This window comes from Callithrix jacchus, chromosome 7 (genome assembly GCF_049354715.1).
Source record: "Callithrix jacchus isolate 240 chromosome 7, calJac240_pri, whole genome shotgun sequence".
Taxonomy (NCBI): Eukaryota; Metazoa; Chordata; class Mammalia; order Primates; family Cebidae; genus Callithrix; species Callithrix jacchus.
In genome coordinates, this window is record NC_133508.1 from 64,014,187 (window position 1) to 64,040,430 (window position 26,244).

Here is a 26,244-nt window from a genome sequence, read left to right on the forward strand (position 1 = left end):
GCAGCAATCCCAAGAAGTCCCCGGCTTGGAGACCCCCAGCAGTGCAGGTCTGGGGTGAGCTGGCACCACCCAGGGCCAGGCTGTCCTGGGAAGTGGTGAGTCTTCCGTCTCAGGACGTGTCTAAAGGAAGCTGGACTAATTTGGAATTGTGTGAATGGGCCCAAGGGATAGCCTGGCTGTCTGCTGGCAGCTTCCAAACCAGAGGATGACAAAAGTATATTCAAAAGCTGTGCAACAAAGGGCCAGAGGGGCTGGGTGTGGCCACAAGGAGGTGGGAGAAAAGGAAGCTTTGAGCAGGGACTGAGACCTGGGCAGGGGGAGGACGGCAGAGACAGACAGATCGAAGTGTGGACAGCACCTGGAGGTGGCAGGAAGCAGCGGGAGGCCAGGGGCCAGGATGATGGGGGCTGGTTACAGAGGAGGAAACTTGGAAATAGGTTTCAGGTGGGGAAGAGGCCAGAAGAATACAGGTTGAGACATAGCAGAAGAGATGTCTGGAAGTGTCAGCATCAGGGAGTCACAGCTATAGGAAGGACAGGAGAGCAGAGAAAGGAAGGGAAATTTAGAAACCCGAAGAGCAAAGTTGTTTCATGCCTTCCAGGAGGGAGGGCTGCTGAGGTGGGAGGGGGGCAGAGAAACATTCTTGGGAGGGGTGCCAGGACCAGGATGGCGGGAAGGGGTGAGAATGCTGTTGGCCACTCTCCATTTTGAGGACCTAAATGAAGGTGGCAGCATCACAGTGATGGTCCCACAGTGTATTTTGGGTGGAGACGGGGTTTCACCATGTCCAGGCTGGTCTCAAACTCCTATTCTCAAGTGATCCGCCCACCTCAACCTCCCAAAGTGCTGGCATTACAGGCATGAGCCACCGTGCCCAGACCGGTTTTGCTTAGAATCCACTCCTTGCCCCATCTCTCCCAGGGGTCTATGAGGAGCTCTCTAATCTTTAATCCATGGCCCTAGGTTCACGGGAGGGGGTTGGGTCAGGATAGGCCATGGGAAATGACTTGGAGATAGTCAGAAAGCTTTGATGTGGCCTCTTGTGCCCAAGATAACCCAGGAGGTTCATGGTCCTGAAGCCAATGGAATCTAGGCCCCAGACCTTCTCATCTCAGTGTGGGCAAAATCTAGCTGTAGAATGGGGTGTTCAGGGGGGCTACCCATAGACAGAGGGTGTAAGACCCTCATCTTGGCACTGGAAGAGTTCAGGCCTCCTCAAACAGATGGGGCCCAGGATGGTAGAGGCAACAGACGACAGAGGGCTGCTCTGCTGTGGCCAGCACATCCCAGAGGTACATGTGGACATGGAGGGCCATGGTTGCTGAAATGGCCATGGGCATTGGACTCTGCTGGAGTGGGGACACCTGGCACCGACTATGCCAGCCTGCACCAGGCACTTTCACTTCCCTTAGAATAGGCCCCTTACACTCTGCTCCCCACAGTTTGCATCGGAAGAAATGGAAGAGACCTGCTTAAGGTCACACACCCAGTGGCAGAGTAGGGACCCTGCACAGGGTGGTCTGTCAGCAAAGACTGCAATCCTTCCTTCCCCTTGGTGCTGAAAAAGAAAGGTTTCTAACTTGCTTTCAAAGTGAGTTCCTATCAGCTCCGTTGTGGGCAGGGTGGGGCTGCTACACATTCTGCAGAGTGGCTGGGGCCAAGTCCAGCCTCTCTAGTCCGCGACGGGGGTGCACCCCGGGGCGCTAGGAGTCCAGGCCGGGTTTTGCATCGGGCCCTGCCGGGTGTTTCCTCCTCCTCAGTGTGGGGCAGCTGCTGGCTGGGGTGCCTGTTGAGTCAGCTTTCTTCCCTCACAGCTCTTCTCCCAGTCCCTGAAACTCGGCTGCCAGGGGAGCTGGAGCCACCTACGAAGGTGTCCTCCCTACAGGTAACACGTTGGTGCCAGGGTCCGGAGATGCAGGCACTGCCACCTGGTATCCTGAGCACCCTCCAGCACCTTGGGGTTGGGGGAGGTGGACGCATGTCTGGGACTGGAACAGCCAGACAGATGGACAGACCTTCCTCTTGACCAATGGATCTGTCCCATGGTGTTGAAACAGCAGGGAAGACCAGACACTTGATTCTGCCTCTGGTAGGAGAGGGGATTTCAGGGAGGGGTCACTGCTGGGGACGCTGGGCTCTGATGTCCATGGCCCAGCCCAGGCCGGCCTGCAGGACAGAGATAGGCTCAGTCCTGCCAAATGTTTCCCTCCTTCCATCCACACTCAGACACACACACCTGGTGGCCCCCAAGGCACCCAGGGACACCCCACAGCACACAGCCCAGTCACATGAACAGCACAGGAGGAAATACACAAAGCACCCTGCACACACCCCACATGGTGCTATCACCCAGAAAGTCACTGAACCCACTACACCGACAATATAGTCACCACACTGCAGCAAGACACAAAGAGACACTCACACAGCAACTCCACAGCTCACAGACCGACATTACACAGACATGCCCAGCAGACTCGGACCCACACAGCCACACCACATGGCACAGAGAGGGACGTGGGCTCACACCCCAATCCACAGGGGAGCCCAAACTGTGTTTTGCAAGACCCAAACCTTGGCCATAGAAGTTCAGGGCAACTGCCCCTGTCAAGCACACAGGTATTCACAGAGTGAATGTACGCGGTGCAGCCACACAGAAGGCTTCGGCTCCTGAGAGTGTCAAGAGGAATCGATGGGGCTCAGCCACTGACTCAGCTGGAAGGGGACAGAGCATAATAGGCAGCAGACACAAGCCAGGACCTGCCTGCCCAGCTGCTTTCCCAGCCCCACCTGGAGCCCTGGCATAGAAGGGGCGGGGAAGAGAGGAGAGGCTGCCCAGTGGGCTCAGGACATAGCCCTGGCCAAGTCATGGGCCCCTTGCCACGTCTCCATGCCCCTTAGTGCTGGGCAAATGTTTTCTTTCCGGAGTCACTGGTAGGAGAGTGGTACTTGTGCCAGCCTAGGCCTCCACTGCCAAGACCCCAGCCTGGTCTCAGGAGAGCCATGTGGCCAGAGCAAAGGGGCCTGGTGACTCCAGGCAAGAGGGTAGGGCTGGTGGCAGGGGCATCCCTGGGTTGGAAGCCTCCATGGGAGTGGGTGCGGCAGTTACCTTGGGGGAGGAAGTTGGGGGTGTGGGCTGAAGAGGAGGTTGCCTCAGACAGGAAGGCCAAATGGGCCAGGGCAGGGTGGAGGTGAAGGGTGGTGGGAGGGGACCCAGGCTATGAGGTTCCTGGGGCTGGGGGGTGAGCAAATGTGTGTTTGTGTGTGTGTGTGTCTAGGTGGGTGGTTGTATGCATGCGTGTGCAGGCATATTTCTGCATTTAATTAATCAAACTTTTACCAACCATCTGTTGTGTGCAAAGTACTGGCTCGGAGAGTGACTCCCTCTCCCTGCCTCCAAGGAGCTTACAACCCAGTGAGCTGGGCAGTGTGTGTGTGCAAAGTCTGTGTGATTTTTGTTTATGTACATCTTTATCGAGGGACATATTTGTCCCCAGACTTGTTCATATATAGGTGAACCCATCCAGTTGGGCCGATCCCCCTTGCTGTGCACATGCTGTACGCAGGTTTATTTGTTTTGAGATGGAGTCTCACTCTGTCACCCAGGCTGGAGTGCAGTGGTGTGATCTCGGCTCACTACAACCTCCACCTCCCAGGTTCAAGTGATTCTCCTGCCTCAGCCTCCTGAGTAGCCTGAATTACAGGCGTGTGCCACCACGCCCAGCTAATTTTTGCATTTTTAGTAGAGATGGGGGTTTTGCCATATTGGCCAGGCTAGTCTCGAACTCCTGACTTCAGGTGATCCTCTTGCCTCGGCCTCCCAAAGTGTTGGGATTCCAGGCATGAGCCACTGCACCTGGCCACTGTGTGCAGTTTAAGAATGTGTGTGCATGTCTCCTGGGCATGGGTCCGGATCGGTGTCTTCAGAGGGCCCTTTGTGGGGGAACAGCTGTGTGTGTACCTGTCATTATGCAGGCATCAGTCTGCATGTGGGACTGTATCTGTGCCTCCATGGATCCATGTGTGCATGTGTGCTGCAGTTCTGTGTGGCCCTACCTCAGTGTGTGCATATGTGTCTCCGTGCTTCTTCAGTTGTGTCCCTGAGTGTGTTCATGGGCCAGTGTATGCATCTGTGCATGAGAACCTCTCATCCCACTTTGAGCTCAGCCGTCCTGGAATAGCACCCCACCCACACTGGGGCAAGTATTTGGGGGAGAAAAGGACTGTTGGCTCCAAGATGTGCCAAGTATTTATGCAGGGCTTGACCAGACCCTCCGTCTGTCCCCAGGAAGTTACGTATGCCCAGGTGGGGCACAGCCCCAGCTGATGCCCCAGAGGGGCCACCCATCTCAAGAGGGGCTTTGGGCTCTGCCCTCTCTCCCCATGGCGCATGGGCCAAAGCCTGAGCCTGAAGGACTGTTGGACCTCAGCTTCCTGACAGAGGAGGAGCAGGAGGCCATTGCTGGTGTCCTCCAACGAGATGCCCGCCTGCGCCAGCTGGAGGAAGGGCGCATCAGGTAAGGCAGGGCAGACCCTTGCCAGGAAGCACTGAGAGGCTTGAGTGGCCCCCACCCTGCTCCCTGCCGACACTCTGCCTGTCAGATGTCTTCGTGGTTCTTGGTTTCGCCCTTTAGTCTCCTCTCCTCTGACCCTGGCCAGCTCACAGCTCGTCACTTCAGGGGTGAGCTCCAGCTTTCTCACCAGCCTCTCTGCCTCCAGACTTGCCTCTTGGGCCCACTTCCTGCAGCTCCCCAGATCTGTCCTTTTTTTTTTTTTTTTTTTTTGAGACAGAGTTTCATTTTCTTCAGCTCACTGCAACCTCTGCCCCCTGGGTTCAAGCGGGCCGTACCTCAGGTTGTGTGCATGTGTGTCTCTGTGCTGCTCCTCCTGCCACAGCCTCCTGAGTAGCTGGCATTATAGGCGCATGCCACCACGCCCAGCTAAATTTTGTATTTTTAGTAGAGACGGGGTTTTCCCATGTTCAGGCTGGTCTCAAACTCCTGACTTCAGATGATTCGCTTGCCTTGGCCTCCCAAACTGCCAGGATTACAGACATGAGCCACCAGACCCAGGCAGATCTGTCCTTAATATCCCTGCTGAAACCTCCCCTGGCTCTCCAGCCTCTAGTGTCAAGGGCAAGCTCCCAAGAGGTCCACTGGGCCTCCCTGGTGGGTCCTTGCCAGCCCCCACCATCTCCTCTTCCACCGTAAGCCCTACCCGACACATACATAAAATGACCTCTAGCCACGCAGGTGCTCCCCAGCCCCTGACACACCCGTCACTTCTATGCCTATGCTGGTACTTCTTCCTGGAAGAGCACAGTGGTAGAAGAGCATGGGTGTTACAGCAATGTTTAGGGACAAACACTTCCTAACTATGTAGCCTTGGGTAGCTCACCTGACCTCCTCGAGTACCATGCTCCTCGCCTGTAAAATGGGGCTAAGGAGTCCTACTTCATTGATTTAAGAGGAATTGGACAGGCACAGTGGCGATGCCTATAATCCTAGAACTTTGCGAGGTAGAGACGGAGGATTGCTTGAGCCCAGGGATTCAATATCAGCCTGGGCAATACAGTGAGACCCCACTTCTACAAAATATAAAAAATTAGCCTGGCATGGTGTTATGTGCCTGTAGTCCCAGCTATTCAGGAGCTCAGGTGAGAGGATTGCTTGAAGCCAGGAGGTGAGGCTGCAGTGAGCTATGATCATGCCACTGCACTCCAGCCTGGGCAACGGAGTGAGACCCTGTCTCAAATAAAATAATAATAAGTATAATAATTGTCCTTCTCTACCTGGAGAATTCCAATTTGTCTTTTAAGAAGCAATTCAAGGCTGGGCACTGTGGCTCATGCCTGTAATCCTAACATTTTGGGAGGCTTAGGCAGGTGGATGACTTGAGTCTAGGAGTTAGAGACCAGCCCAGGCAACATGGAAAAGCCCCATCTCTACAAAAAAATACAAAAAATTAGCCGGGCATGGTGGCATGTGCCTGTAGTTCCAGCTACTTGGGAGACTGAGGTGGGAGGATCACTTGAGCCTGGGAGATGAAGGTTGCAGTGAGCTGAGATTGTGCCACAGCACTCCAGCCTGGGCATAGAGGGAGACCCCAGCTCAAAATAAGTAAATAAATAAATAAATAAAGGCGATTCAAATGTCACCTCCTCTGGGAAGTCCTCCTGGATTCTCACAGGCAGAGCTGGCTCTTATTCTATCACATCATCTAACTCACTACAGTGTACTTGTCTTTTCTAGACTTGGTCTCCCCAGCAGCCTGAGCTCCTCCATAGCACACATCAAGTCTGACTTGCTGTTGGGTCCCTGGCCCGTGGTCCCAAGCCTGGTACCATGTGGGTGGTGGGAATGTTGCTTGGATGAGTCATGACAACCACACCCTCCCCCTTCCTCCAGCAAGCTCCGGGCCTCACTGGAAGACCTTGGGCAGCTGAAGATCCTGACAGGGGACTGGTTCCAGGAAGCACGCTCCCAGCGGCATCACAATGCCCACTTCGGCTCTGACCTTGTTCGAGCCTCTATGCGTAGGAAGAAGAGCTCCAGGGGTGAGAGGAGATCCTCCTGGCAGGGCAAGCCATGTGCCATCCAGGGCACTGGCTGTATGTGGACAGGGAGAGAGGGCCCAGGGCTCCAGTCCTGGCTGCCCCCAGTACTGTGTATCTTTGAGTGGGCAATGCCCCTCCGTGGGCATGGGGTGGGTGGGCATCTCCAGGGCCTCTTCTGAGTTACAGCCAGGCTTCCTGAACATGGGGGTTCACAGAACTTCTCACCTGCCCCCAGGAGACCAGGCTCCAGGCAGCGACGGGGAGGCCAAGGCTGCTGTGAAAGAGAAGGAAGATGTGCCAGAGCCCAGGTGAGGAGGGGTCTCAGGGAGGGGGAGACCATGACCACCAGTCACCAGAGTCCCTCCCTCTGAGAGTGTCCTCTCCCTACTCCTAGGCTCTCCATTGATGAGGCCCCCCAGGAGAGGCTCAGGGAGACTGAGGTAAGAGTGAATGAGCCAATATGTGAGTACAGTGTCCCTGGTGAGGAGGTGGAATGTGCGGGGGGGGGCAAGAGGGAAAGGTCCCAGTGGGGAATGGGGAGACCCTGGACATGTCCCTTCCTGTGTCTGTGCCTCAGCATCTCCTGGGTGGAACAGTGGTTTGAGCCTCTGAAGGAACTTCTGAATCTAGCTATTAGGGGTGAAGTGGGGCTGGGCACGGTGGCTCTCACCTGTAATCCCAGCACTTTGGGAGGCTGAGGCAGGAGGATCACTTGAGCCCAGAAGTTCAAGACCAGCCTGGACAACATAGCAAAATGCCCCCCATCTCTATAAAAAATTAATAAAAGGCTGGGCGCAGTGACTCACACCTGTAATTCCAGCACTTTGGAAGGCCAAGGCAGGCAGATAACCTGAGGTCAGGAGTTGGAGACCAGCCTGACCAACATGGAGAAACCCCATCTCTGCTAAAAATACAAAATTAGCCGGGCGTGGTGGCGCAAGAGGCTGAGGCAGAAGAATCGCTTGAACCCGGGAGGTGGAGGTTGCAGTGAGCGGAGATCGCACCATTGCGATCTCCAGCCTGGGCAACAAGATGGAAACTCCATCTCAAAAAAAAAAGTTGTTTACCAATGGGTCAGTATTTTAAAAAAAATCAAATAAAAGGAGTGAGGAGGGACTGCTCTAGCAGAGGTGGAGGACTCAGGTATGAATGCCTCCACCAATGGGAGCAGGGAGTCAGGCAGCACAAGCCCTGCGGGGTGGCCTGTGAAGCACAGGTCCCACAGCTCCTGCAGCTGGCTGCCAGCCCTGCTCCAGTACTGCCCTAAACCTGAAATTAGGGTAGCTGGCTGGAGCCTGTGACCTCTGACCCCAACATGACCTTTGACCCCTTCCTTACCAGCCCCTCCACTGTGACCTCTACCCCTTCCATCCTTTAGGGACCTGATCTCCCATCGCCTTATGTCCCTCTAAAGGCTTCAGATCCCGAGGAGGCATCCCAGGCCCCGGAAGGTGAGTGGGAGTGCCTGTTGGGGAGCATGGAGAGGTTTCCGGGGTCAGAGGCACCTCTAAGGGGCCCCAACCACCTCTGTTCACCCTCCTTCCCGCCACTCCCACCCCACATCGGAGGTGGGGATGACCCCAGGGCAGCACAGGGGCCTGAATCTGCAGCTCGCTGGGGTTGTAAACGTGTTCTCCAAATTTGCTCAGGGGCGGGCAGGAGAGGGTTCGCTCAGCATCTCGTGCCCCACCCCAGGCCCTGGCCAAGGGGAGCTGCAGATCTGTGCCGAGGAGGCGGACCCGGAGCCGGAGCCCGCGTCGGGGGGAGAGCAGGAGCCCGGGCCCCCGCTAGCCCAGGTAGGTGGGAGTGGCCCGCGGCTGCTCTCAAGAACCGGAGCGGATTCCGGGCGGGGAGCGCTCCTGACCAGACCTGCGAGCAGCCGGCGACCTAGGGCGCTCGGGGCAGGGGCGGGGAAAGAAGGGGCGCCCCGTCATTTGCCCCCTCTGCAGACCAAGGCCGCATCCCAGATCCTGGAGAACGGGGAGGAGGCCCCAGGGTCCGACCCCTCACTCAACTGCATGCTCAGCAGCAGCTCCTCCGTGTCCAGCCTTAACTCCTCCACGGTGAGGCGGGAGGGAGGGGGCCTGGGCGGCGGGGGAGGTGGACACGCCTCGACGCGTAGCCCCTGCCAGCCCCTCCCTCGCCGTGGGACCCAACGCTGCAGACCCCCAGCATGCCACCCATGATCCGGATCTGAACACTCCGCGCTCCCCACACGGGCCCCGACGTGAGCCCTGCGAGTGGCCCTGATTCCCACCCACTCCTGCCCGCAGCTGAGCGGCAGCCAGATGAGCCTGTCCGGCGAGGCGGAGGCGGTGCAGGTGCGCGGCTCCGTGCACTTCGGGCTGCACTACGAGCCGGGCGCTGCCGAGCTGCGCGTGCACGTGATCCAGTGCCAGGGCCTGGCTGCCGCCCGGCGCCGCCGCTCCGACCCGTGAGTGCCCGGCCCGCCAAACGGGGCGCGGCTGTCTCATCCAAGCGCACCATTCACAGGGTCTCGGCCTCCTCGTCCTCATCTTCAAAATGGGAACAGCAGCGTTATTGGGAGGCGTGGGATTGAGCGAGACAATCCCTGTAAAGCGCTTAGCACTAGGCCTGGCACGTGTTCGGGGTGGTGGCTGGGGGAGCGCACAAGGTAAAGGAGAAGGCTCTGAGAGGGCTCCTCCTCACCTCCGATTCTCACCTCCCCAGCTACGTCAAAAGCTACCTCCTCCCGGATAAGCAGAGCAAGCGCAAGACGGCGGTGAAGAAACGGAATCTGAATCCAGTTTTCAATGAGACTCTCCGGGTGAGGCTGTGACCACCGTGCAGTTCCCTGTTAATGAACAGGACGCCCCTTCCTGCGGAGCGAGGTGGCAGGAGCAGCCAGTACCGTCACTGCCCGGTGGATGGGCAGGGCGGGCCCCGTTAACGCGTTGTCCAGGGTGCCAGCCTTATGGTGGGCGTGGTGATAGTCCAGACCCCTACTAATGCCCTTCGGGGCTCCCCAGGATTCCATTGTGCTAGGAACGCGGTAGGACCCTCCCCAGCCAACTCTCGCAGCATCCACGCAGGCTACTAGCAGTGCTCCGCTAAAGCGCGCCTCCTGTCCCCAGTACTCCGTCCCGCAGGCTGAGCTCCAGGGCCGCGTGCTGAGCCTGTCCGTGTGGCACCGCGAGAGCCTGGGTCGCAACATCTTTCTGGGCGAAGTTGAAGTGCCTCTAGACACGTGGGACTGGTGCTCTGAGCCCACCTGGCTCCCCCTGCACCCCCGGGTGAGGAGCCAGGGACGCGCGGGGAGACCTGCGGCCCGGGTCTCCTGAATTTACCCCACCAGGCTCTCCCGCAGCTCCCTCAGACCCCATCTTCGACAGAGCCTCCCCTCAACCTCTTAACTTCAGGGCCCCTTCCCTGAGGGTGCTGGGATCCCTAGGGTCCGCCCCTGCAGGCCCAGCGGTCTCTGCTAACCGCCTCCCATCGAGGTCTGCAGACCCCACCCTCCTGAGGCCCCTTTCCATTGGCCCCTGCTCCACGACAAGCCCGCCTCTCGCAGGTCCCACCCTATCCCGACGACCTTCCCAGCCGAGGGCTTCTCTCCCTGTCCCTCAAGTACGTCCCAGCTGGCTCTGAGGGTGAGTGGCAGCCGGAGAGGCCAAGCTGGACCCGCCCTGAAAAACGGGAGACTCCTGTCAACGGGTTGGGGGGCAGTGGACTCCATCCGTGCGCGGGACTGAGCCAAGCGTCTCGGCAGGCGCAGGACTGCCCCCGAGCGGGGAGCTGCACTTCTGGGTGAAGGAGGCCCGGGACCTTCTGCCGCTGCGGGCAGGCTCCCTGGACACTTACGTACAATGGTGAGGAGTGCTGGCCCTCCCGGCTTCCCTTTCTTTTGCTTGGATTGGAGTGACCAACCTTGACAAACCCCTACTAATCAACCCTTGATCAGGCAGCTCGAGCTTTCACCAAGGAGCAGGGGGGAAGGGGACGGTTTGAGCAAAGGCCTGGAGTCAGGAAAGGTGAGGACACCTTTGAGGAGCTGCGTTTCAGCAGGACTGGCACCTGTAGATCTTGTTGAAGAGCTGAGGCTAAGGGCTTCAGGGGTCCCTCCATAGAGAACCTGGGAGGCCAGGCTGTAGGGCCTGGCCCCAAACTTAGAGTTCAGTGGTTTTCTAAGCTTCCAGGGGACCTCTAGGGGTTCCTCCAGGTGCTGCCCCACCCTTAGAGAGTGAAATGGAGGTGGCCGATCACTTCTGGGTGTCCACCCTGATGCAGCCAGAGACGTTCTTTCTCTCAGGTACTGTACTTCTGAGCAACACTGTATATTGTAGAGGGGGGTCCGAGGCTTTGAAAACCTTGGAAATAGGCCTGGCTCGGTAGCTCATGTCTGTAATCCCAGCACTTTGGGAGGCTGAGGTGGGCGGATCACCTGAGGCCAGGAGTTCAAGACCAGCCTGACCAACATGGTGAAACCCTGTCTCTACTAAAAGTACAAAAAATTCGCCGGGCATGATGGTGGGCGCCTGTAATCCCAGCCACTTGGGAGACAAGTGGGAGAATCGCTCAAACACAGAAGGTTGCAGTGAGGCAAGATCGCCCCACTGCACTGTAGCCTGGGCGAGAAAGAGCTAGACTCTGTCTCAGAAAAACAAAACAAAACCTTGGAAACTGTTTGAGGAGGGTGGTGGTGGAACAACAGGAAGATAATGAAAGTCACTGAGTCAGCGAGTAGCAGAACTGCATTTCAGAAACATTGCTCTGCAGCCTGTGAATAGGGCTGCAACCTTTTTCTTTTTCTTTTTTTTTAATTAGACCGAGTTTTGCTCTTGTTACCCAGGCTGGAGTGCAATGGCGCGATCTCGGCTCACCGCAACCTCCGCCTCCTGGGTTCAGGCAATTCTCCTGCCTCAGCCTCCTGAGTAGCTGGGATTACAGGCACGCGCCACCATGCCCAGCTAATTTTTTGTATTTTTAGTAGAGACAGGGTTTCACCATGTTGACCGGTATGGTCTCGATCTGTTGACCTCGTGATCCACCCGCCTCGGCCTCCCAAAGTGCTGGGATTACAGGCTTGAGCCACCGCGCCCGGACAACTTTTTTCTTTTTTTGAGATGTAGTCTGGCTCTGTTACCTAGGCTGGAGTGCAATGGCATTATCTCAGCTCACTGCAGCTTCAGCCTCCTGGGCTCAAGCAATTCTTGAGTAGCTGGGATTACAGATACATGCCATCATGCCCAGCTGATTTTTGTTTTCTTTGTTTTGTTTTTTTGAGACGGAGTTTTGCTCTTGTTGCCCAGGCTGGAGTGCAATGGTGGTATCTTGGCTCACCGCAACCTGTCTCCTGGGTGTAAGCAATTCTCCTGCCTCAGCCTCCTGATTAGCTGGGATTACAGGCATGTGCCAACACACCTGGCTAATTTTGTATTTTTGGTAGAGACTGGGTTTCTCCATGTTGGTCAGGCTGGTCTTAAACTCCCGACCTCAGGTGATCCGCCCTCCTTAGCCTTCCAAAGTGCTGGAGTTACAGGTGTTAGCCACCGCACCCAGCCCATTTTTGTATTTTTAGTAGAGATGGGGTTTTGCTATGTTGGCCAGGCTGGTTGCTTGAATCCAGAACTTCTGACCTCAGGTGATCCACCAGCCTCAGCTTCCCAAAGTGCTGGGATTACAGGCGTGAGCCACTGTGCCTAGCCAGGAGCTTTTAAAGCCAGGAGACCTGAGACACAGTTAGTGCAAAGGTCCCAGGGCAGTGAGGGTCTGAGGCCAGGCAGGCAGGAGCCAGGGCGCATGGACACATGTGAGGGAGAATGAGTGGTGTATGGTGACTGGATGACTCTAGCGAGTGTGAGGGGTGGTCACCTGATGCCAGGCCACCTCCCGCACAGCTTCGTGCTGCCTGATGACAGCCGGGCCAGCCGCCAGCGTACAAGGGTTGTGCGACGCAGCCTCAACCCCGTGTTCAACCACACCATGGTGTATGACGGCTTTGGGCCTGCTGACCTGCGCCAGGCTTGTGCTGAGCTCTCCCTCTGGGACCATGGGGCCCTGGCCAGCCGCCAGCTGGGGGGCACACGTCTCAGCCTGGGCACTGGTAAGTGGGGCAGGGCCCTGAGAGGTGGGGGTTCAGTATGTGGCCTTGGACACCTCCCTGTCCTTTCCTGAGCTTTGGTATCTACTGAGAACTGAGGAAGTTAACTGGGGACAGTGCATAATCTGGGACCAGGCAGGTGTCTGTGGGCCCCAAGGTGTCCAATGTGATTATGCCCTCAACCCCTGCCCACCCACATCCAGGCAGCAGCTATGGGTTGCAGGTGCCCTGGATGGATTCCACACCAGAGGAGAAGCGGCTGTGGCAGGTCCTCCTGAAGCAGCCGTGCGAGTGGGTGGATGGCCTTCTACCACTCAGAACCAACCTGGCCCCCAGGACATAGCCCGATCAAACCTCTCTCTCTGGACCCCCATCTCAGGGCCTGCCCTCGGCTAAAGTCAATAAAGTCTGTTCTAAGGGCAATAAAGGACTCGTCTGCTGGGTGATTGCAGGAAAGAACCAGGGAAATAAGACGGGCCAGGTTAAGGAACTTCAGACTCTGCCACAAAGACTTCAGAGAAGCCAGGCACAGTGTCTCACGCCTGTAATCCCAATGCTTTGGGAGGCTGAGGCAGAAGGATTGCTTGAGCACAGGAGTTCAAGACCAGCCTGAGCAACATAGAGAGACCCCCATCTCTGCAAAAAATTTAAAAATTAGCTGTAGGTGGTAGTGTCACATGCCTGTAGTCCTAGCTACTTCGGAGGCTGAGGCAGGCAGGTTGCTTGCACTCAGGAGTTAGAGACTGCAGTGAGCTATGCCACAAAGCAAAAAGCTATTTCTAAAACAAAAATATTTAAATATTAGCTGGGTGTGGTGGTGCACACCTGCAGTCCCAGCTATTCAGGAGGCTGAGGAGGAAGGATCACTTGAATCCAAAAGTTCGAGGCTGCATGAATATAATCATGCCACTGCACTCCCAGCCTGGATGACCTCTGTCTCCCAAGCAGCTGGGACTATAGGCATGTGACACCACCACCTGCAGCTAATTTTCAAGCAATTCTCTTGCCTCCGCCTCCTGAGTAGCTGGGATTTATAGGTGTGCACCACAAACACCCAGCTTTTTGTATTTTTAGTAGAGACAGGGTTTCACCATGTTGGTCAGGCTGGTCTCAAACTCCTGACCTTGTCATCTGCCTGCCTCAGCCTCCCAAAGTACTGGGATTACAGGCAGGAGCCACTGCCCCCAGCCTAAAAAACTTTTTTAAAAAAGTCCTCAGGGGGCTGTTCCCAGGATACCCCTCCCCAAATACACCTCTGAAATTGCCAGCACAAATGTGCAAAAGTGTTCTGTTTAATACACTTTGTCTGGTGGTGCTTGGGTGCCGATGGTTGGCTTCTCTCACTGGGACCAGTCCTGGCCCCTATTTGCCTGGTTTCCTCCAGTCGCCCCAGGTATCCTGGGGCTGGTGTGTCAGAAGCTGCCTTTGTCCTCTCCATTCATCCATCCTTGGATCTCTCTGGCCTCTGATGCCCTCATTCAGCCTTCCAGGGTCCAGGGGTGACTGACGTGGATTCTGTTCGCTGTGCCAAGATGGCCCTCCAGATGCGGCATACCATCCCTCCCCTGGGGGTAGCAGACTCAACGTGGCACAGCCAGAAGGTGGTCCTGGACTCTCTCTGTCACCCACTGTCTGCCCAGTGCTGCCTCTGTCCCTAGGGGACCCAGGTGCCCCTTTGGTTTCCAGGAAGGAACCTAAGCAGGCCTGTAGCTGGCCAGCACGAGGCCACATACATGATTCACCTTTGAGGGGCCCAGGATGTACCTGATTCGGGTGTAGACGAGGTCATCTCGAGTGGCATAGGTGAGCAGGATGTGGAGGGTGAAGCTGTGATTCAACAGCTGGATGTGGATAAAGACCCGCAGAGACAGAGTAAGAAGAAATTACAAAAAGATGTGTCCAGAGACCCAGGTACTAGCTCTGCTCTGCTGCCAAAATACTGAGGCAGATCACATGCTTCTGGGTCTCAGTTTTCTCATCCATACAATGGGAAGAGTATACTAACTGTTCTTCCGGTATTGAGATTCTCTGCATCAGAGGGCACAGTGAGAAGAGCAGGAAGATGGACAGAGACGGAGGCTTTGGCCAATGAGGTCATGGACAGCCAAGCACTCCCTGCCTCACCATTTGGATGGTGCCTGAATCCACGTTCAGTTCCTGTAGCCACTGCACCAGGCCCTGGTCCATTGAAAGAGCAGCTGTCAAGAAGCAGTCAGATGATGAGGCCCAGGGTGCCTCCTGCTAGAAGCTGCCTCACATTCACAATAGTGTTCTCCAGCCACACCCACTCACCTGGGGGCTCTGAGGCTCGGGCACAGGTCCCAGCTTCCTCATTCACCCTCTGCAGAGCCCGCTGCACCAGGGCCTGGTACTCCCGTTCTTTCCCCGCCAGGACTTCCCGAAGCCTGTCGGGGGCAGAAGAGTAGAGTGGAGTAGGGATTGGTGAGTGGATTGAAGCCCGGCAGAGGCTATGAGCGATTCCAAGGGGCTTTACCGATCAGTCTCTGCCCGAAGGAGGCTCAGCTGCACCAACAGAGGAGGGGGGCCCTGCTCGGGCTCCACTGGAAGCGGCCTCTGCCGGGAGTCCCCTTCTTTTCTCAGCTCCTCTGACCTCGGTGAGACCACCTCCTTCTCCACCTCTGCAGCCCAGTGCAGTGAACTTAGGCAAGGCTACAAAGCCCGTTTGGGACCCCCAGATCCCAGCAAGGGAGTGCGGGGATAGGGTGCCTGGCTCTGGGCAGGGCCCAGGCGGTGCTGATATGGGAGATGTCCATTTAGTCACGCCCCCACCGGCGCCTGCCCACCCCCCGTCCCGCCTGTCCCCCACCGGCCCCATTCGGCGTTCACCGCGCCCAGCAAGCACCACACCCTCGCTGGCAGGAGGCCCGCGACACTCCCCTCCTACCCTGGCCTAGCACAGCCAGGGCTGCCCTCACAGCACGGCTGAGCAGCGAGTCCAACACGAACATCCAATGTGGGCGGATCTGGCGCCTGCGGAGGATCTGCTTCACCTGCAGAGGGAGGGAGGGCGCCTCTGAGACAGCCGAGCCTCAACTAGAGGCAGGGCTTGAGTCGGAAAGGCCTGGGAAGTCTTCTGCGGAAGGCAGGTGGGGAGAGCGGGCTTGAGGTCTAGGGATGGGCTGGGAAGCTAGGACTGGGCAGACGGTTTTTTGCTGAAGGCCTGATCTTCACGGAGGAGACAGAGAATCTTGGAACATCAAGCCCTGGCACCTTCCCAGGCACGGGGAGCTCACTGCCTGTTTCCGGGCAGCCCTAACTACCAGGGGGCGCCCTCACCACATCCGGGAAGGCGAAGAGCGGGGCGTGCAGAAGTGCGGGCCCAAGGCCCTGGGCCCGCAGCCGTCCTTGCAGCACCCGCAGCTCCTGGGCCAGATGCCGGCGGTTGGGAGTGTGAATGTGTGCCCCGAGGCAGCGCAGCAGCTGTTCCACATGATTTCTGCCCAGACGGGACACCTGAGAAGGAAGAGCGGGGTTGTCAGCGCCTGTTCGAGCCAAAAGAGATGCTGCCGCGGAGGTGGAGTGGCAGGGAGTGCGGGGAAGACCTCAACAGTGTCCTGACCCTGTGCGACCACCAGGGGGCGCTAGGGCGGACCGCCCACCTGCTCCTGCTCCTGGTGCAGATTCTCCGCCAACGCAGGCAGCTCCTGCTCCAGCACCGCAGCCAGCATGGCCCGACGCTTGCTCTCCTGGTGCAGCAGGCTCAGTCCTGAACTCTCCTCCGGAGAGGCAGGCTCCTCGGCCGCAGGCTCCTCGGGCACGCTGGGCACAAGGGCGAGCGGCTGATTGAAAACAGGCAGCAACCGGCCAGCCACCTCTGCTGCCAGGTTTGAATCCTGGCTCTCCTACTTTTATGCTTTTCTCTCAGGGATGAACATAGATAAACCCCACACTGAGAGGACACAAGAAGTCCAAGTTAGAGTTTCCAGGACAGGACATGGGGAGGCACCAAATGCCACATTCACAAGTGGTCAAGATGCCCAGGCCCCCAAGGAGAACTTTCGTAGGATGGGATAAAAAGGCAAAACCAGGCAAAGGGAAGCCATCCTAGGAGCCTAGGTCTCACCGGAGCTGGCTGGTGCCCCCAAAACTGAGGCAGCGCTTTGGGGGGTTGGGCGGGTGCTGAGAGGGTGCCTGAGGGCACGGGAGTGTCTGAGACTGGGTGGTTGAGTCAGCTGAAGGAGTGGGACTGGCGGAAGGGGCATCTGAGGGAAGGACAGAGCTGTCAGCTGGGCCCTCTTTCGCCCTCACAGCTCCAAAGCTCCTCCACCGCCAGCATGCCCATCCCACCATCCCCAAGCACCTGAGGGCTGTGGAGCATGTCGGGGGGAGCTGGGGCTGCGGCTCCTCTTCCCAGGCTGCAGAAAGGGGTCCCCCAGCAGTGCCTGGGCGCTGGCTCGGAGGCGGGGGTCTGGCTCGAAAGTTCGGAGGAGGAAGGCTTGGGCCTCAGCCGACAGAGAACTGGGCATTGGTGGATGCACCTTGTACATACCCACCTGCAGGCGGAGGGCAAACAAGGGTGACATTCAGAGGTGTCCAAGGCCCAGGCTGGCCCTATGCCACCTCCACGGGCCAGGCCTAGAGGGGTCTCACCTGAAACATGGCAGCCTGTGGGCTCCCTAGCTCGTGGAAGGGGGGGTGACCCGTGGCCATCTCGATGACAGTGCAGCCCAATGACCAGATGTCAGCTGCTTTCCCATACCCACGTGGGCCCTGGTCAATGATTTCTGGGGCCATATACTGCAGAGTTCCTAGGACAGGAGCAGGAGCAACAATACCCATCTAGGCTTTATCATGGGGTAGGAGCGGGGAGGGGAATGCCATCATCCTCAGGCTGACGGCACCCATACTGAACCTACCGTCCAAAACGTAGCTCAACACCTATCCTCCTGGTCATCAAACATCTATCCTGAGTTCCATCACCGTCCCTCACACATCCTGGACTGCATCTTCCCCTGAACTCCATCACCCGCCTTTTCCTCCAACTCCCACCTTGACCTACATCAACACTCCTCAAGTGCTAAAATCAACTTCATCAGTTATCCAAGCTCCAATTCTAAATGCCATCACCTCACCCCTGGCCCAATCACTCACCCAGGATTTCATTCCCCATTAGGACTCTAATTCCATGCCTAGGAGAAACCCCATTCCCTGGAAAGCTCCAAAAGATCTTTTGCCCCAGATCAGCATCCCCACTCACCACCCCACACCTCATTACCTGTGAAGGTCTCAGTGCAAGGCGTGATGCCGGCCAGCCGCTTGGAGGTGCCAAAGTCAGAAATCTTGAGCAGCCCACTGAAGGTGTTGATCAGCACGTTGTCCCCCTGATTGATAGTCATTAGTGGACACTGGGCTGGGTCCCTGACAGCAGAACTAGACCCTCTTTCTGGGATCCCATCTCCTGGAGAGCCCAGCCTGGTTCTTCCTCTGTCAACAGTCTTCCCTTGCCATCCCACTTATATGCCCCTCTGGGAGCTGACAACTTGTGTGGCTTCAGAGCTGAACTTCTCCCCTCCTTCTCTAAGCAGCTTCTCTGATGAATTACCTACCCTTTGCAACAGGTCTGCTTACTTAATCTAAACTGTGTCTGGGACCATGTCTCCTCTCCCCACCCCTCACTGCCCCCCAGATGAGGGCGGGGCAGCCCCAGGCAGGGCTTACCTTGATGTCCCTGTGTACAATGTGGTTGTCATGCAAGTAGCCGAGTCCCTGCAGGATCTGGCGGGTGTAGAAACTGATGGTGCTCTCGTTGTCCTTCAGGGGTCCCCACACTGACCGCAGCAAGGAGGACAGGCTGCCTGGGTGGGGACAGTCCAAGTTCATTGTTCCCATCCACTTGCTCCAGCCCACATCTCTCTGCTCAAGGCGCAAACACACCCATGTTGTAGCCCCAGCTCCATTACCCAGCGCCACTCCTCAGCTAATTCTAGGCTACACCACCTACACACATTAGGGTGCGTTTCCCCCTAGGGCTCCCTACCGGTGCCTGCCTCGGTCCCATGCCCCACACTTTGGTTTCAATCCCATCCCACACAGGGCAGGTACCTCCAGGCACTTCCTCCATGAAGATCTTAAGGTAGCCGTCCTGGCTAGCTGAGCCCAGATAGCGCACTATGTTCTTGTGGCGCAGGCGTTTGTGAAGAGCGATCTCTTCATGCAGGGGCTGAGAAAACCTGGGGGGAGTTAAGGGAAAGAGGAAAAGGGCAGATGTGGGCAGAGAAGCCCAGCCCCCACCACCCAGGATCCGCCCCGCCCACAAGCCCTCTCCGACCTTCCCCCCCCCTTACTACCCTGCCCACAGGACCCTCCATACCTCAGTCCCTATCGCATGGTCCTGGTTCTTCCGCCCACCGGCCCAGTCCAAAGGGCTCGAACTCTCAGCTCCTACAAGCTCGCCCACTAGGCCCCGCCCACAGGAACCTCTCCGCTCGTGCACTCGCCCACTCTGCCCCCGCGAGCCCTCCGCCCGGCCCGCGCGCGCGGCCACACAACGCACCTGCTGTCCCGCTCCGGGATCTCCTTGATGGCGATACGCACCCTTGTGTGGCGATCGCGGCCCGCGTACACCACCCCATAAGTGCCCTTGCCCAGCACCAGCCTCTCGCCTGTCTCCGTGTACTCATAATCAAACTGCCGGGAGCGGGGTGAAATGGGGGTTCAGCAGGGCTCGTGGCCCCTCGCCCTCTGCTAGCTCCCAGTTCTGCGTCCTCACCTCCAAGACCTCCCCCACGCCCTCCGCTTCCTCCGCGGGCGCTGTGGAATCCGGGTTCGTCACCAATGCCTGGATCAGGCTGCAGAACCTGAAGGCGGGGGAGGTCAGACCCGCGGGAGGAGCCTCTTGGTCCCCACCTAAGCCGGAGCATACAAGGGACGTCGTCCCTTCCTTTCTCCCCACTCCCCCGGTCATCCTGGCCCTCAGAGTACCCCAACCACGCAAGGCTGCGCACCACTGGCAGTGCCCTACGCTGGGGAAGCACAGCTGGACGTCCTGGGCCGGAGGGAGTGCATAGAGGAAGCAGCAGCGCTCGTCGCGCTTGGAGGTGCTGGGAAGAGATGAAGAACCCGGTGAGTGCCAGGCTGGGCGGCAGCGACCCTCATCTCCTGGTCTTTCTTGTCGCCCCAGGTTCCGCCTATCACCTGACTCCGCATATGGAGGCGACTGGGAAGGTCCAGCTGGAGGGAATGTCCTGCAAGAAGAAATAGGGTGTGATTCAGGGTGCTGGGGACAGGAGACAGGCCTGAGGATAGGAGAAAGGCTCCACAGAAGAGGTGCCCACAGAGGAGAGTGAAGGGCCTCAGCAGTGACTTCACCTGGGTCTCCGGCTCCAGCAGGCTCAGGGTCACTGTGCTCACAGGGTCAGTGCCCTGAACCTTGAGCTTCGCAGGCAGCAGCACCTTGTTCATCTCCAGGACCAGCACCTGTAGGCAGCGGGGGAGAGGGGTTGGTCAGAAGGGGTCCGCCCCTTTCCCAGGTCCACCACCCCCACAGGCCTTACCAAGCACTGGTCGCCTTGGGGACAGGCTGTCTTGAATGGCTGGCAGGACTGTAGCAAGAAGTGGAGCCAAAAGTGGGCTCGGCGTGGTGGCCCTGCAGGGGGCTCTGGCGTGGGCCTGAAATGCTGGTACAGCAGGAAGGTTTCCATCACGGACACCAGGTACCTGCATTCAAAGCCGTATCCTCAGTTCAGCCCAGGCACCAACCAGCACTGCCAGGCAGAAGAATCTGGCCTGGATATAACCAGAATGTTAGCATGGGGTGCCACAGGCACTGGTCTAAAAGTAACCAGGTCATTGGCTCAGGGTTCAGGCTAGCATGCCAACAGACATAGGTGCAGGAGCTGACAGCCCAGGTCAGGTCAAGAATGCAGAAGGGGCCACCTACCATATGGGGGCATTGAGCTTATACAGCTGCTCTGCAGCCAGCACCACCTGGGTGGGATCATCGGCGAGGATCTGGGCTCCCAGGTAGAAACCCACATCCCAGTAATATTGCATCTTCTCCACACAGCCTTTTCGGGCCAGCAGGCAGCCCAGCTTCATGCCTGGGCGAGAGGGGCATGAGCTCCAGTGAGTGTGGGTGCAGGGCTGAGAGAGGCCCACCATTTCTGTGGGCCTGAGTGTGGACATGAACATAGATATGAGTAAATTGTTAGGTATGGCAAGACCTCGGGTGGGGACAGGAGCTCAGGCACGGGTATGTGTGGAATTCAGGACGTAAGGAACACGCAGGTGTGAGTTTGGGAACAGTTTTGGGTTTGAGGGCTCCTGGGGGCCCAGGACAGGCATTAGGACCCAGGTGTGGATATGGGCAGGATAGTCCAAAATGGATGAACTCATCGTAGCTCTTGCCCAGTGTGCGCTCTCCCTGCCCTCTTCCCAGGCCCCTCTGAACCCCTGTGGGTGAGGAGACAAGGCCAGGATCTGTGCTCACCTATTAGCCGGAGCTCCTTCGAATCCTCAAAGTGCTGCCCAGCAGCAATGAGGAGCACAGCTGCATTGATGCCTGAGTGGAGGCTGGGCTCAACGTCAAAAGCCTTGCGATACCTGAGGTGGGGGTAGTGGGCACAGGGCTGGACCGACGTCCACAGCACCATCCCTCATCTCACAGCTCTGCCCACCGGCCACTCACTGTGCTCCTTACCAGTGATAGGCCTGCTCCCGGTGCCCAGCGTCCTGGAAGCCCGAGCCAAAGAACATGTCCTTGTAGATACGGCCACACATGCAGTACAGATCGGGTGCCACGGAGCCCTCAAGCTGTACCAGCGGCAGCAGCACGGCCAGTGCCTTCGTCCGGTCCCCAGGCCTGTTCCTCCTAGGGAAAAGAAAAGATGGGCTCAGGCCCTTCCCTATTCTCTCCAGGGACCTCTAGACACTGAACAGCAGGGACCCTTCCAGGGGCCTGACAATAATGACCTCAAAATGACAGTGACCCTGGCCAGCACTGACCTCTCTAGGGGTCGTGACCTCAGATGGAAGTGAAGTCTTAGATTCAGTGACTCTAAGGAGCAGTGATCTTAGACAGCTGTGACCATACCTCAGGCAGCACCACATCCCCCACCCCCACCCAGGCAGCAGTAACTCAGAACAACAGGGACCTATTGACATCAGGGACCCTGGTCAGCAAATTCCCCAAACAGCAGTGATCCCAGACAGCAATGGCTTTGCAAAGCAGAGACCCAGGTTTCAGAAACCTTTACGTGTCTATGACCTAACCCCTGCTATGCTACTCACCGGTTGAGGGCAAAAGTATAGTGAAAGCAGACGTTATGCTGTGCAGCCACATCACAGGTGGGCAAGGCCTGCAGCGTCTCCACCAGCTCAATGATGGCCGAATAGTCCTGCATCAGAGAATGGCAAGCACTGGCATCATGGGCCCCCAGGCCCCAAGGAAACTTGAGCCAGGGTCCTGTCCCACCCCTGGCATCCCACCCACCCACCATCCTCTGCACACCTCCCTCAGGCCCAGTGGACATGACACCTCACAGGGAGAACTTACTGTATGCCCCATGCTGGGTGTTCTGAACCCCACAACTGCCCCGGGAGGCAGCAACATGCTTACATGCTTATCCTCTGTTACAGATAAGGAAGCCCACACTCAGTGATGTTTGATATTTGCCCAGAGCCACCAGTGAGCAAGTGGCACAGCCAGGAGCTGATCCTGGGTTCCTCTGACTTCAAATGCCGGCCGCTCTACTGCCTCTCTGAATGCCACACACCTGCACGTCGCGGTAGGAGAGGAGCAAGTTCATGACAATGTCGGGGCTCAGCAGCTCCACGCTGTCCAGTCTCCGCTGCAGGCGAGCCAGCTCCTGCCGCAGCTGCGGCCCACTGAACCGCTCCCGTGCCTGCCGGATGTCCCTCCGAATGGTCTCCCGGAAATAGCCACTGATGCCCAGGGCAGGGGAGCAGGGAGAGAGAATGGTGGGGCCTCCACCTCAGCCCCAGCCCACTGTACCCTCACCAGCCCCCTCCTGGGACACCCTCCCTGGGGGCCCTCATTACCAAGAATCTGTGGGTGTGGCCTCCAGCAGGCGGGCAAGCCGGCTCACCAGGGGAGTGAGCAGGGCCTCGGTGCCCACTCCGGCCTGTACCAGCCCATCAGCCAGGCCCCGCAGAAGGCCTGCATCGCCACACAGCACCCGACCAGTGGCCATCACCACATAGGGGATCAGTGTATAGCTGCCAACGCAGTCCTGGTGGGAGGGAGGCAGGAAGCAGTGCGGTCAGAGGTCTGCACAGGGCTAGACAAGGGGAGTGAGAGTGTCAAAGGTCAGCACCAGTGGGAGTTGGAATCGCAGGAAAGGGGCACCGTCATGAAAGGAGGCAGCAGGAAACAGAGGAACACATGGATGTCAGGGGGCGTTAGGTGACTGAGGAGGCCAGGAGGATTAGTGGAGGTCAAAGATCATAGTGGAAGTCAAAGGGCACTTTCAAGTGAGAGGTGGATTCTGCTCACCGAGTTCTTCTGGAAAACATCCTCCTGCAGGAGGCAGACAGTCAGATACTGGTGTTCTGCGTGGACCCCACCCCAGTCCTGTGCCTGCCCCCCACCAGTCCCAGGCCACCTACCCGCAGGGCCTGCAGGTCAGGGAGGTCTGCCTGGGAGCACAGTAGCACGTTGTTGGTCATGCTGAAGCTCTCACGCACACCGAGGTGGTAGAACAGGGAGGGCTGTGCCAGCGAGCTGCTCACCTCCAGCACCACCACATCTGTAAGCACAGAGTGGGTGGCACTGATCCCTGAAGCCCAGCTTGATGGGGAAGGAGCCAGGGTCCATCCTGGCTCGGCCTATCTTGCTGTGGGACTCCAGTAGGGTCTGGTTCTGCTCTGGGCCTCATTTGGCCCTTTTTAGAGTCCCCTGGCACTTTCACAGAACTGATCTCTGAGGTGTTGCAGGAGAGGAGTTGGGCTCACTGGGCTGAGACCCTCAGGCCACGGTTCAAAGCCCGTGAGCACCTGGCATGGGGGAGGGTAGGCTGTGGACAGGTTCAGTCTGTTCCAGGCCATTTGGGAGGCAGGAGTTGTGCAAACATAGAAGTCCTCTCCCCTAGGTCTTCAACACAATCTCTTGAAAGAGGCTACCATCAGTGTGCATAGACAACTCTGTGCCTACATGTATGTATTGTGTATCTGTGACATGTATAGCTTACTATGTCTGACTGCATTTGCGTGACAGCGTCTACTAGGGCCTGCATGAGTCAACATGTATGCGTTTTGTGTCTATCGATAATTGTGTCTTTGTGTCCGAGTGGTCGGGTCAGCCTTCATTTTAGGCTGCGATTTCATGGACATCCAGGAACTCTTGAACTGGCAGGTAAGTATGGGGGCGGAGCATCCGGGCTGACGGGAGGGAGGAGTGACCCATGAGGGAATAGCCTCCTTCTGGCCCCGCCCCTAGCCTATCCTTCTCCGCCCACTTGCCCCGCCCATTCTTTCTCGGCCTCTGACGCTATTTAATCTCCCTCGCTGGGTGTGCAGTCTCATTGGGTCTCTTAGCTTCTCTTTTTGCCTTCCCAGTCCGATTCTCAGAAGTAGTAAGCTAGGACTCCTGAACTCCAGCCTCCCTGGTACAGCCCCTTTCCCTAAGTCCAAGCTCCTCTCCCAGGAATTGTCTTCAAGAGATCCGCGTGACATCCTCCTGAGGCTGAGTTCTCCAACTCCACCCCTGAGACACTACAGCTCCGCGCAGCTCCCCGCCCTGCCCCGCCCCGCCCCGCCCCATCCTTGCCTCGCTCGCTGGGCACTGCCCCGACTGAAAGGTGCCTAAGCCCCAACTCCAAACCCAGGAGCCGCGCCTGGATCCCTGTCTCGTCCCGAGCCCGGCCGCGCCCCACATCCCCTAAATCCCACTTTTTTTTACGGCCCTGTCTCAAGCCCTTCAGCTTTAGCTCACTTTCTAAGTCCCTTAGACCCGATACCCCTCTCGGCCCCTCACTTGAGCCGTATTATCCGGCTGGGTCCCTTCCCAGGACCTTAGGCCCCGCCCGGATCCGGCCCCGCCCCCAGCGTGCTCACCCGCGTTGTAGAAGGCGTCCAGCGCCGCTGTGTCGCCTAGCGCCAGCGTCCCGAAGGGCAGGCTAAGCAGCTGCGGCGGCGGCCGCGGCCCGGGGAGCTGCGCGCAAGCCTCACGCAAGCAGCGCAGGAGCAGCGGTTCCGCCTCGGTTCCCTCCCGAGGCTCCAGCCCGGGCTGCGGCTCCCGGGTTAGCACATAGACCACGCTGAGCGGCCGGCTCCGCGCGCAGCCCCGGCCTGGGGGCGTAGCGAGCGGCCGGCCCCGGCTCAGCGCCTCGGCCAGAGGGTCCTGCCAGCAGCTGCCGGCGCGCTCTGCCCCGGACCGGGGGCACGGCCCCGCCATGCGGGGGCACTCGGGCGCGGGGCGCGGCGCACTGGGAACCCGGGGGCGGGGCAGGAGCCTGGGCCGGCGGATCGGGAATCTGGAGATCCGGAATCCGGTCGAGATCGAAGAATCTCCTACGGGATCTGGGGATCCAGAATCCGGCCTGACGTTCCGTTCCAAGAATCTAAAGTCCAGGGAGAAATCCGAGCTCGGATTTGCAAGGTCCTGAGGTTCTGAAATCGGGAATTGGGTCCCAGAATCTGGGTCATCCGGTAAGCGGCAGCTCAGAGCCACTTGGGGTATCCTGGGAATCGGCCCGGAGGTGCCCGCCACCTGGACTCAAGGGAGCGGCCGCCAACGCGGTCCCGACTTCACATGTAGGCTGAGCCCAGCCCTTTCCCGGCCTACCCGGAAAGCTCCACCCTCGGCCCTGGGGCAGCGCCGCTCCCTAGCGGCCGAAGACTCAGCCTCTCCCCTCCCTTCTCTCCCGCCAGAACTTCGGAGACTGGCCGCTTCCGGAACAGCCTGGTGCCCCCAAGCACGCCGAAGACTGTAGACTGCTCGCAGCAAGCGAGAATAAAATGCCAGGCCAGAGCTAGGGAAAAGGTTCGACCCGCAGACCCTGCCCTGCAGGAATCTGTTGAATGAATGGCTCTCTAGAGACATCAGGGTACTAGAGCACCATGAATAATGGGTGTCCTCCAGGGCCCAGTGAGTGCCGGCAGGGAGGGACTGGGATGGGGGAAATCTTCACCCAAGGCCGCTTGCCCCAAAGTCTTCAGACCTGGAGTGGGACTTGGCATCTGAGCCTTTACTGTTGCTTAGGAGGCTGCTTTCTTCAGGACCCAACCTGCTGTGGAGCCCCGCTGACCTTTAACTTCTATCCAGAAGGTGACCATAGGCCCTGAGAAGCACTTCCCACTCTAAACATATTTTATTTTATTTTGAGATGGAATCTTGCTCTGTTGCCCAGGCTGGAGTGCAGTGGTGCCATCTCAGCTTCCTGCAACCTCTGCCTCCCGAGTTCAAGCGATTCTCCTGCCTCAGCCTCCCAAGTAGCTGGGATTACATGCACCACCATGCCCGGCTAATGTTTTTTGTATTTTTAGTAGAGATGGGGTTTCACCCAGTTTGTCAGGCTGGTCTTGAACTTCTGACCTCATGATATGCCTACCTCGGCCTCTGAAAGTGCTGGGATTACAGGTGTGAGCCACCTCCCCTGGCTTTCTAAACATTTCTTTACCCACCCCTTGAAGGAGACAACCCCTGCCCTTT

General features: G+C 58.0%; 3 protein-coding genes across 24 annotated transcripts in view; 2 read left to right on the plus strand and 1 right to left on the minus strand.

The window, feature by feature from the left end:
- The window catches only part of TMEM222 (transmembrane protein 222), an 18,164-nt gene extending 16,279 nt beyond the window's left edge, over positions 1-1,885 (plus strand). The window contains exon 6 of the mRNA XM_078330852.1: positions 1,815-1,885. Within this exon, the coding sequence (XP_078186978.1) occupies positions 1,815-1,833 (19 nt within the window). The 3' untranslated portion in view covers positions 1,834-1,885. The remainder of the gene's footprint in view (positions 1-1,814) is intronic.
- On the plus strand, positions 1,769-13,041 carry SYTL1 (synaptotagmin like 1). Of its 8 annotated transcripts, none has more exons than XM_017974442.4 (15): positions 1,769-1,885; positions 4,286-4,514; positions 6,405-6,553; positions 6,789-6,861; positions 6,948-6,993; positions 7,932-8,004; positions 8,249-8,349; positions 8,503-8,616; positions 8,827-8,987; positions 9,245-9,341; positions 9,649-9,807; positions 10,086-10,164; positions 10,284-10,383; positions 12,412-12,617; positions 12,818-13,041. In XM_017974442.4, the coding sequence occupies exons 2-15, from the start codon at positions 4,324-4,326 to the stop codon at positions 12,955-12,957; spliced, it is 1,689 nt and encodes a 562-aa protein (XP_017829931.1). In that variant the 5' UTR covers positions 1,769-1,885; positions 4,286-4,323; the 3' UTR covers positions 12,958-13,041. The 8 variants fall into 8 exon arrangements, 6 of the variants coding, with proteins under 6 accessions (XP_017829931.1, XP_017829930.1, XP_078186968.1 ...); XM_017974441.4 differs by having other exon boundaries at positions 12,838-13,041; XM_078330842.1 differs by lacking the exon at positions 8,503-8,616.
- An 847-nt stretch (positions 13,042-13,888) lies between these two features.
- MAP3K6 (mitogen-activated protein kinase kinase kinase 6) lies at positions 13,889-25,375 on the minus strand. Of its 15 annotated transcripts, none has more exons than XR_004745838.3 (29): positions 24,648-25,375; positions 23,202-23,341; positions 23,089-23,112; positions 22,635-22,825; positions 22,349-22,517; positions 21,864-21,970; positions 21,274-21,444; positions 21,064-21,176; positions 20,515-20,674; positions 20,129-20,291; positions 19,944-20,051; positions 19,770-19,819; positions 19,580-19,675; positions 19,345-19,432; positions 19,129-19,262; positions 18,678-18,805; positions 18,294-18,430; positions 17,851-17,956; positions 17,226-17,383; positions 16,936-17,128; positions 16,699-16,837; positions 16,235-16,394; positions 15,912-16,088; positions 15,520-15,625; positions 15,109-15,253; positions 14,907-15,019; positions 14,620-14,812; positions 14,379-14,455; positions 13,889-14,179 (listed from the first exon to the last, which is right to left on the minus strand). XR_004745838.3 is itself a non-coding variant. In XM_035308325.3 (29 exons), exons 5-29 carry the CDS (start codon positions 22,379-22,381, stop codon positions 13,977-13,979), a joined length of 3,327 nt encoding a protein of 1,108 aa, XP_035164216.2. In that variant the 5' UTR covers positions 22,382-22,477; positions 22,635-22,825; positions 23,089-23,112; positions 23,202-23,341; positions 24,648-25,375; the 3' UTR covers positions 13,889-13,976. The 15 variants fall into 15 exon arrangements, 14 of the variants coding, with proteins under 14 accessions (XP_035164216.2, XP_078186965.1, XP_035164211.2 ...); XM_035308325.3 differs by having other exon boundaries at positions 13,889-14,268; positions 14,620-14,792; positions 22,349-22,477; XM_078330839.1 differs by having other exon boundaries at positions 13,889-14,136; positions 14,739-14,792.
- Positions 25,376-26,244: the final 869 nt, after the last annotated feature.

Coding starts and splice junctions, on each gene's coding strand:
- SYTL1 (XM_017974440.4), top strand. CDS start 4,324: ATGCCCCAGAGGGGCCACCCATCTCAAGAGGGGCTTTGGGCTCTGCCC. Junction 6,994..7,931: donor AGAGGCTCAGGGAGACTGAG/GTAAGAGTGAAT, acceptor TCCATCCTTTAG/GGACCTGATCTCCCATCGCC. Junction 10,384..12,411: donor CTGGACACTTACGTACAATG/GTGAGGAGTGCT, acceptor CCTCCCGCACAG/CTTCGTGCTGCCTGATGACA.
- MAP3K6 (XM_017974443.4), bottom strand. CDS start 24,987: ATGGCGGGGCCGTGCCCCCGGTCCGGGGCAGAGCGCGCCGGCAGCTGC. Junction 21,971..22,348: donor TCTCCTACCGCGACGTGCAG/GTGTGTGGCATT, acceptor TCTCTGATGCAG/GACTATTCGGCCATCATTGA. Junction 19,676..19,769: donor GCCTCCATATGCGGAGTCAG/GTGATAGGCGGA, acceptor ATCTCTTCCCAG/CACCTCCAAGCGCGACGAGC.